General features: G+C 32.7%; 2 protein-coding genes across 2 annotated transcripts; one reads left to right on the top strand and one right to left on the bottom strand.

Moving 5' to 3' along the window:
• The first annotated feature begins 344 nt into the window (after positions 1–344).
• LOC119615436 (threonylcarbamoyladenosine tRNA methylthiotransferase) lies at positions 345–2,213 on the top strand. The gene has a single exon (XM_037971453.1). The coding sequence runs from the start codon at positions 451–453 to the stop codon at positions 2,095–2,097; it is 1,647 nt and encodes a 548-aa protein (XP_037827381.1). The 5' UTR covers positions 345–450; the 3' UTR covers positions 2,098–2,213.
• Positions 2,114–5,595, bottom strand: LOC119615421 (uridine-cytidine kinase-like 1). The gene is made up of 8 exons (XM_037971448.1): positions 5,290–5,595; positions 4,264–4,559; positions 4,103–4,209; positions 3,875–4,045; positions 3,679–3,815; positions 3,393–3,579; positions 2,733–3,326; positions 2,114–2,663 (listed from the first exon to the last, which is right to left on the bottom strand). The coding sequence occupies exons 1-8, from the start codon at positions 5,364–5,366 to the stop codon at positions 2,544–2,546; spliced, it is 1,689 nt and encodes a 562-aa protein (XP_037827376.1). The 5' UTR covers positions 5,367–5,595; the 3' UTR covers positions 2,114–2,543.
• Positions 5,596–10,347: the final 4,752 nt, after the last annotated feature.

Here is a 10,347-nt window from a genome sequence, read left to right as displayed (position 1 = left end):
TTTTTTCACGTTTTTGTGGACTTTCAAAGATACAGATCTCAATTTTTCTTAGAAATGTAAATTTTTTTTAAAAATTTGTAAATAATGAATATAAACCATACAAATGGTTTGACAAAAATTCAATATGTTTGTGTAAAAATCAAAAAACAGCAAGCATTTGTACAAACACGAAACACCCTCATACACTACACAACAGGCTTGCACAAACGTAAAATATTGGTATGTTTGTCAAGCCGCTTGTGTAGTCTATTTGGGCCTTTAGACTTTAGTCGAAAGTAGTTTTGAAAAACCCTATCTACGGAGAAGTCAATACAAATAATCCTATGTTTACGACAGATTTTATTCATTGGCAACCCAGTTATCGCTCTCCGTGAATGACAATTTTGAAGAAGAAGAAGGAGAACACATTTTTCTAATTCTATTGAAGATTCACGAATATTTTTATAAAAAATGGTCAACATGGACGAAAATGATATAGCGGATATAGAGGATTTAATATCACCAGAGGATATAAAACCGATAGAGCGGTATCAAAATAAAAGTAATGTCACTTTAAGAGCAAAGAAACGGTTAAACAGCAAAGTAGAAGATGTTATTACGCCAGAAAAAGTTATTCATGAAAGTGTTATACCTGGCACACAGAAGGTGTACGTGAAAACCTGGGGCTGTGCCCACAACAATTCAGACAGTGAATATATGGCAGGACAGTTGGCTGCTTATGGCTATCAGTTGACGGAAAGCAAAGATAATGCAGATTTGTGGTTATTGAACAGTTGTACAGTAAAAAATCCATCCGAAGATACATTTCGCAATGAAATTGAACATGGTATGAATAATGGAAAACACGTGGTAGTGGCAGGATGTGTTCCTCAGGGTGCTCCAAAGGCAGACTATTTGAAAGGTTTGTCTGTCATTGGAGTGCAACAAATTGATCGTGTTGTTGAGGTTGTAGAAGAGACGCTAAAGGGACACAGCGTACGATTGCTGCAAAACAAAAAAGAAGATGGTCGTCGAGTGGCCGGAGCAAAACTGGCCTTACCGAAAGTAAGGAAAAATCCATTGATTGAAATTATACCTATCAATACTGGGTGCCTTAACCAGTGTACATATTGTAAAACAAAACATGCTAGAGGTGATTTGGCAAGCTATAGTCCTGAAGAAATCGTTGAAAGAGCCAAACAAGCGTTCGAAGAAGGTTGCTGTGAAATCTGGCTTACCTCAGAAGATACTGGGGCATACGGAAGAGATATTGGGTCGTCGTTGCCAGAGTTACTTTGGAAACTTGTTGAGGTAATACCGGAAAACTGTATGCTTCGGGTAGGAATGACAAACCCTCCATATATTTTGGAACATTTGGATGAAATATCTAAAGTACTTCAGCATCCAAGAGTGTACTCATTTTTGCATGTACCAGTTCAGAGCGGTAGTGATGCTGTATTGGGCGATATGAAGCGCGAGTATTGCCGCAAAGATTTTGTACATGTAGTGGAATTTTTACGAGACAAGGTGCCAGGACTCACGATCGCGACAGATATTATTTGCGGTTTTCCAACAGAAACGGAAGATGATTTTGAGGAAACAATTACTCTATGTGAAAAGTATAAGTTCCCAAGTTTATTTATAAATCAATTTTTCCCACGTCCAGGCACACCTGCCGCCAAAATGACAAGAATACCTCCCAATTTGGTCAAGAAGCGTACAAAACGTTTAACAGATCTCTTCAACAGCTATCATCCCTACGCTGGTCGTGAAGGTCAAATTTACAATGTGTTAGTAACAGAAGTATCTCACGATAAACTTCATTATGTGGCCCACAACAAGAGCTATGAACAGATTCTTTTGCCAATGCGCCCAAATCTATTAGGTACATCCGTTAGAGTGCGCATTACCTCTACCTCGAAATTTAGTATGAATGCGGAAATTCTTGATTCCGAAGATGAATGGACAAGATGTACACAATCAACAACTACAACACTTTTAACCAAAAATGAACAGTCTTCTCAAACTTTGGACGCTTTATTACAAAAATACCTTGGGCTATCATTACTTTTAGGAATTGCTGCTTTCATTTTACAATGGCTATGGAGACATTTTTAGTTCTGTACAATAAAAGTAAATTTGAACGAAAATATTTTCATTTATTCTTGCTTTAAAGTATTTAATAATGTTTTTATAATATAATATATCGCCATTTCGTCGAAAGTTTTAACTTATTCTATAGTGTTTATTTTCAATATTACTCGTCAAATAATAGATGTAGTAGCAAGAAAGCATTAGTTTTTTGTAAACTTGAATAGAAATTGCAAATTTAGTAAGACATATTTTTTAAAAAAAGAACACATTCTTACTCAGAAAAGAAGTCTTTCGGACTATTAAAAAATGTTCAAATATCAACTAGATTGGTGATCTTGAATTATGCCCAAAATTAATAAAAATATTTTCTTTTAATAACGACTTTTCTTACTACTTATCTACAGTCGGAGACGACTTTTTCTTTTTTGAATATTCCTAAAATAACAGTAACGTACCAATACTTAAATAAACTAATAAAACTCCTCCGATGGCTCTGTGCCAAAGTAGCGGTCACCAAAATTTCCAATACCAGGTATCACATAAAATTTATCATTAATTTCGGGATCAAGAGCTGAGCTTACAATTTTAACCTAGATATAATGATTAAAAAAAAGAAGATACTTATAAAATGTATTTGGTGTGCATATGTTCATATTTACTTGAGGAAAAGCATAAGCTATGCTATGAACACCAATTTCAGCCATTAACAACGAAGCCAATATAATATTTTCCTCTTTGACATCGTGATCAAGCAGTACGCGTATTGCCATCATGGCGGCTGCACCAGTTGCAACTGTGGCGTCCATTAGAATAACTTTGTATTCCCGAATATCTTTTGGCAGACGTAAATAATACAGTTCCGGCTCTTCGGTTTCCTTATTAGTCTGAATAAGAATTTTGCCAATACGAATATCCTTGCAAACATCGCATATGGCTTGCTCCATTGTCTCACCAGCTCTTAAAATCGAGACACCACAGATTTTGTGTGTAGCCATTCTTTTACCGCTATATAATACACCCTGAGGTGTTTCTACTGTAGTCTGTTTAAACGGGAAAAGACTGAGGGCATATTCAATAACCAAGCGAATGAGTCTCTTGGAATAAAATATAAATTCATCTCTCGATGTATTCTTGCAGCGTATAAAAGTATGCAATCCTTTAATTTGAGGTGTAGCTGGTAGAAGATGTAGAGACTCCGGCATAGGTTGGTCATTGTAGGAATTTGCTAAAGCTTCTCGTAGCTTGAAACCACGCTGTAACATACAAAATTAATAAAGAGCCACAAAAATTTGGTTTTTAATACAAATGCAATGACTTACAAGTTGCAGTTGAGTATGAACATGTTGAACAATTAGATGTATAGCAACTTTGTTCTCACCACCGCGAGGAACTATAATATCTGCATGAGCCATGGTGGGGGCAATGTAATTCGAATAAGAAGGTTTCACCATATTCAAATATTGTTTCAATACTCCACTTAGATCGCGTCCACGTTGAGAAATATCCCTGAAATTGAATGAAGTAAATTATTACATTAAATATTATACAATATCATAAAAGACTTCTTAAAACCCTTTGATTAATAGTTAAACAAATAAGTTTTACCTTTTCAATCGCCTGGCTAGACGTATGTCGGGATCTGTATCGACGAAGATTTTCATGTCCAATAATTTTAGAATTTCAGGACTATGAAAGACCAAAATTCCTTCAAAGATTATAACATTAGCTCCATACATTGTTTTCTGAAACATTAGTATACGATTAAAATTGTATTAATATTTTAAAGAAAATATTTGCATACAGTTGTTGTTTCGCGCGAATGTGTAACAAAATTATAAACTGGTACTTCTACTTTTCGACCTTCTTTAAGCTTCTTTAATACTTCTAGCAATAAATCCATATCGAAAGCATCCGGGTGATCGAAATTGTACTCATTAAGGAGAGCTTGTTCATGTTGTTTCTCATTGAGTACCTGCAGAACATATAAAATAGTGAAAATTACTTATAAACGTGCGTATGTTCAACACACTTTGTAAAAGCAATCCATTGATAGCAAAGTAACCCATGGCACATCTAAAGATTCAATTATTTTTTGTGCCACAGTGGTTTTTCCAGAGGCGCTTCCACCACAAATGCCTACAAAGATTAAGAAAAAATAAATACGTTTTTCTTGCTGGTTTCAAAACTCACCTATAACGAATGGTTCCACCTGTTGTCCTGCACAATTATACCAGGGAGGACGGCCAGCTGTATAAATAGTTCGATTATTAGAACGTATTACACACTCGGAAGGATTTGCTGTGGTTTGATTATTCATAGAAGTCGTTCGTTGACGCCTACGTGGTGCACCCACGCGAGCTGGGGACTCTAGGCATTGTGGTGTCCTAGCTGGAACAGTTGTAGGTGAAGCTGGACAACCAAAATATTCGACATTTGCTAAGTTAGCGTCCACATAAAGTGGCTCTGTTAAATCGCAGCGGTCATCGCTGAATAAGAAAAAAATAATTAGATTTTAAGAAAAAATTGTATATTCATAGGTATATTATTTTTGGAAATATGTATCTATTATTGTTGCAAAGTCACACGTACACAAAAATGTTCAAGTTTTTCACATTGCCTTAATAGAAACCGTACTCTGCTATGATGAATATTTCAAATGACCGTTCAAACGATTGTCACAATTCTTGTAGGGGAGCAATGTATGTATGCATAACCATAGTAGGTACATACATATGTATGTATGATTTGATATTTTTGGAGATGCATAACAGAAAACTATGATGAGTCATGGCCACCGGTTGACCTATATGCAGTAAATGTTTAGTTACTGCATTTAGATCACCTTGTTTTGTTTGCAAATCATTTACAATATAAGAAAGTATGTAATACATACATACGTATGTAGAATTTTGCAATTTTTGTGCCGGCATGTTTTTTTCTTGTTACAAAAAAATACTTCATTATATTACCGTAATTTTATCTACGCAATCTATTTAAACAGTACATTTTGTATATTTATGCATTATTTTTAGAGCATATTTAATAATACGATTTCACCAAAAACTATACAGTACGTTCATACAAACATATGTATGCATATAGCCTACACATATTTGCATATACATATGTACATATGTATGTATGTGTGTAAAATTGTTCATTTAAATAATCGCCTATTAGAATAAACATAACTTTTTATTCTCAACTATCTTTTACCTATCAGAACTGGCAGAGCTGGATGGATTATAAAACTTTATTTGTTTACTTTGTGAATTTGAAGTTGTCACAGACATTTTTTAAAGAAATGCACAAATATTTCACTTGCAAAACACGCGGTGACTGTGATAAATTATATTTCACAGATGTATCTAAAAAAACAACAAAAGTGGTGCTGCCACACTTAAAACAAGTTTGGCAAGTTGCATGCACTACAAATGTTGCACAAAATATAAAAGTGCTTATCAAGGCGCATATTCGAAGATATATTTGAATGTTAAATTTTTATGGGTTTTTATATAAACATGCTAAGAATTTATATGTTAAATTTCATATGTAAAAAATTGATAGCAGATAGCTATCTAATATAGTCGGTTTTATTAATAAATAAACTGTAATTAACTTCAATTGTTTCAGCCAGTAGTACCATATTGTCATCTTTAAAAAGTCGACTTTTCAACGTTTTTGTAATTTATTAAAAGTTGACTTTTCGACATTACAATTTTTAAATTGTCTACTTTACGAATTTTTTTATTATCGACATTTTTCACGTTTTGACTTATTTTTCAGTGTTAGCTAATTTTTTGTAATTCATATACAACATATATTTTTTATAAAATTTTAATGCGTTCAATTTAATAATTATTCGAATCACACTGCTAAAAAGCGAAGGATACACCGGCACAGGTTTACAAATGAAAAATCTTAAGTCTTTGATTCTAGACTGATTTTAGCAAAACAAATCAGATTTTTATTATTTTTTTATATCGACTTTTCCCGACTTATCGACTTCTTTCGACTTTTCCTACGGGATAGTCGACATACCGACTTTTTGAACAAAATAGTCCACTTATGAATAATTTTGAAAAACAAAGTTGATATTAAAAAGGTTAAAAAAGTCGACAATTTTGAAATATTTAACTTTTCATAAATTTAAACACGAAATGTCCACTTTCTTTGCAAATAATTTTAGAAATATTCCCTGAAAATGTATTATATATATAAAATATATAGATATGTACAATTTACAGAAAATTTTCGCTAAATTTATGGAATTTTACAATATAAAATTAATTTGTTTTTATTTAAGCAAGTTTTTTTTTATCTAATAATAAGCCGCTCATTGAAATTTGGCCTGTGTAAAACTTTGCTCAACGTTCGATGTATATGCTTCGCCTCAGATATTTTGTGTTTACGCGCCTAAATTCGAATTCACTGCTTTTACTTCAAACACTTCAAACGAAAAAGTGTTTGTAGCAAACACGAGATACGAAAAATAAATTGCTGTTTGACAAACCAAAGTTTCCTAGGTCGTCAAACCAATGTATTTAAATGGGACATCAAACAAAATCTGTTTGAAGGAAAAATTCTGCAATTTTTTGCGCGCAGTTGCATGTTTTCGCGCCAATATTTAGCAAATTCTTCTTTTATCATCTTGTGCATTTTACAAACATTTTGAGTTTGTAACAAACGCAGAACGTGTTAAATTTGGAAATTTTTTGAATTCTTTTAAGAAAATTATAAAATATATATAATTTGGAAATAACATTAATTGTTTATTGAAGAGTATAAAAGTATTTTTAGTATTTTACTAAAAATATTGATAGATTTGGCCTGTTGTTTGTGAGATCTAGAAGAATATTAAAAAATGTAAGTACATTACATGTTAAATAATTAATTGTTTGTCTCTTATATTAGAGAAAGAAAGAGGAGGCATCATGAGGGTCTCGTGGAAGAAGTCCCACTCTCTTGGAGAGTGGCAATTGTATACCTCCTTAGGAGGTATATGTCCTCCTAGGAGGACATGCCAATGTTGAAATAAATAGTCACCCCCTAGGGTGTGGTGGTCGGTCGGCTAGTGGTGACATGGTATATTATCACCTAGAGGCAATGGAAGGAAGCTGATTGCCGTATTCAGGGGGTCTCCTTGGGATACATACTTATTATTATACCATTGATCTCAGAATCACTACCATACACCCATAATAGAGCGCGATGTCTGTCAGGTGTGCCTTTCAGTGAAGCTCTTGTTGTCTCCAAACACTATGGTGGCCGAATATTTACAAGAAACAATTGTTAAGCCGCCTTTTATACAAATTTATAGCTTTGTAGAGAATGTCTTCACGGACCTAGAGGATATAACCTGGCTAGGTATGTAGATGTTGTTTGGGCAAAATATTGGTACTAACCATTGTGGGCTTTATGTCGACTTTAGATCCCTTATAGTTGTCACACTATACCAAATAAGCATTCTTGCTGGAATTAAAGTTTGAAACAAGTTTAATTCCAGTCAAACATTCAAATTTCAAGTGTTGAAATACACTTTCATTACGCTTTAATTCAACAGCATTCTCCAGTGAAAAGGAAACTTGAATTCAAGTCGAACACTACAATGTTTTTACAGTAATTCAATGCACGAAATCTATGTACATCGTATATAAAATTCTAACGTTCTAACTGACTGATTCATCATCGTAGAGCCTAAACGGTTGAAGCTAAAGAGCTGAAATTTGGGCAGGATGTTAGTCTCCCCCCAAATGTATCCAATAAGACGGGATTTTTGGAAATTCGAATTTTTTGGGGGTTAAAAAAGGGTAAAAACGTAAATTCGGTAACCTCAAATCTCCTAAACTAGAAAAGTTACAAAAACTGTTGATGCTTATCGTCGTTCATTTAAAAAAAAGCGGACAGGTGTCCGGTAATTTCTTCAAATTCGGCCCCTTTGGGGAATAAACGGGTAGAAGTAATTTGGTACTTCTTGGTATCTTTTAAACCAGAGAACATTCAAAAAATATTTTTGAATCCATAACTTTACGAACAAATAAAAATATGAATTTAGTACTTTTTGTATATTCGGACGTTCAAGGGGTGAAAATTGTACCTATTTTTGGTACTTTTTTATAAAAAATTGTTTTTGGTTTATTAACTTATACATATGAATATATAATAACGGGCTCCCAATACGATGTTGCAACTGGTACTTTTTTGACTTAGAACTTAGAAACATGTAATTAAGCACTTGAGAATCTATAAAAGTGGACTTTTTGGTACTTTTTCGTTCTTCAAAAGGTACTTTTTGAGTTTTCTATTAAATTGAACATAGAAACATGAAATTATGCACGTAGAGCCTGGAGTAAATGAGAATCTATAAAATGGGAACTGTATCGACTGGTACTTTTTGAGTTTTCCATAAAATTAAACCTAGAAACATAAAAATAAATATGTAGAGCCAGGAGTAAATTATAATCTATAAAAAGGGACTTTTTAGTACTTTTTCGTTCTTCGACTGGTACTTTTTGAATTTTTTATAATATTGAACCTAGAAACATGAAATTAAGAATGTACAGCCCGGATTAAGTGATAACATGTAAAAGGGGACATTTTGGTACTGTTTCGTTCTTCGACTGGTACTTTTTGAATTTTTTATAATATTGAACCTAGAAACATGAAATTAGGAATGTACAGCCCGGATTAAGTGATAACATATAAAAGGGGACTTTTTGGTACTTTTTCGTTCTTCAAAAGGTATTTTTTGAATTTTCTATAATATTGAACCTATAGACATAAAATTAAACCTGTAGGGCATGGAGAGTAAGTGAGAACATATAAAACGGTTCTTTTTGGAACTTTTTCGTTCTTCAACTGGTTCTATTTGAATTTTCTATTATAATGAACCTAAAAACACAAAACTAAGCAATCAGAGACTTGAGTGAATGAAAATTTAAAATGGAGTATTTCTGGTAATTTTTCGTTCTTTAACTGGTACTTTTTGAATTTTCTAAAATATTGAATATATAAACATAAAATTAAACACGCAGTATCCTAATTGAACGAAAATTTATCTCGCTTACATCCATTTTGCAAAAAGCTCTCGATGTCAATCGAAATCTCTATAGGCCATAATTGACCCTGCCCCCTTCAATAATTGATTTTAACGTTTTCTATTCACTTATCAATACCATAATAAAACAATTTTTGTTGGAACGAAAATATGTAATGTAAATATGTATGTATATGAAATCTTCTTCAGAAAATGACTTAAACGCACATAAATGGCTTTTAAATTTCGATGTCTACGAAAAAAATATTTTTAGGAACCGAAACCTACATTTATGAAAAATAAAATTATGAGGATCGGTCCGCCAATATAACCCTCTTACAGAAAATCAATTTATAGCTAATACATCATTCCAAAAGTTATCATTATGATAGAATTATGGTAGAATTAAAAACAATACTTTAAATTATAGAGAACTTTGTCCATAATTGATCCAATTCCACATTTAAGCCCCTAATCCGAAAATCACGGTGACGTTACGACATATGATTTACCAAATATAACTCTTACTTCTTACTTATTTTAATCATAAATTACCGCTAAAATAGGAGTTGCGAGTTTTCATACACTCTAATAATGTTTTCAAAGTGAAACTTTTGGAATATTTTTCAATCTCTTTGTGATCCCTTTAAATGATGTTGTTCTGGAAGAACTTTAACATCCATGTAAACATTTTGGGTAATAAATTGGGGACTACCAATGAGGGGAGCGGAACCTCCCATATGAATTAAATACAAAAATTAGTTTATCTGGGAAACTAATAGAACTAAATTCTTAAAATTTTGCACGAAGAACTTTAATATTCATCTGAACATTTTGGAGAAAAAAGGGCGGACTTTCATCTGGGGGGCTTGAATTAAATAGAAAAATTCGTATATCTGTGAAACTATTAGAGCTAGAATCTTCAAATTTTACTGAAGAACATTTAGAGAATAACGGGCGGACTTTCAATGGGGGGCTTGGCACTTCCCATATGAATTTAATACAAAATTTAGTATATCTGGGAAGCTATTAGATTATTAAAATTTTTCATAGATTAAATTAAAATCTTAATTAACGTTCGGAATAATTGGCGAAATTGCAATAATTTGCGTGGAATCTCCCATATGTAACAAATTGTATATCTAGAATCATCAAAATCGTTAAGTGGGTTTTTTATTTATATTGCTTTTAGGGTAGCACAGCACACTGGGTATAGCTAGTAAATAAACAAATAAAAA

This window comes from Lucilia sericata, unplaced genomic scaffold, assembly GCF_015586225.1.
Source record: "Lucilia sericata isolate MDLA Ls3-8-SP2 unplaced genomic scaffold, ASM1558622v1 Contig000048F_arrow, whole genome shotgun sequence".
Taxonomy (NCBI): domain Eukaryota; kingdom Metazoa; phylum Arthropoda; class Insecta; order Diptera; family Calliphoridae; genus Lucilia; species Lucilia sericata.
Note: the sequence above shows the minus strand (reverse complement) of the source record. Positions and strands in the feature narration are given on the sequence as shown.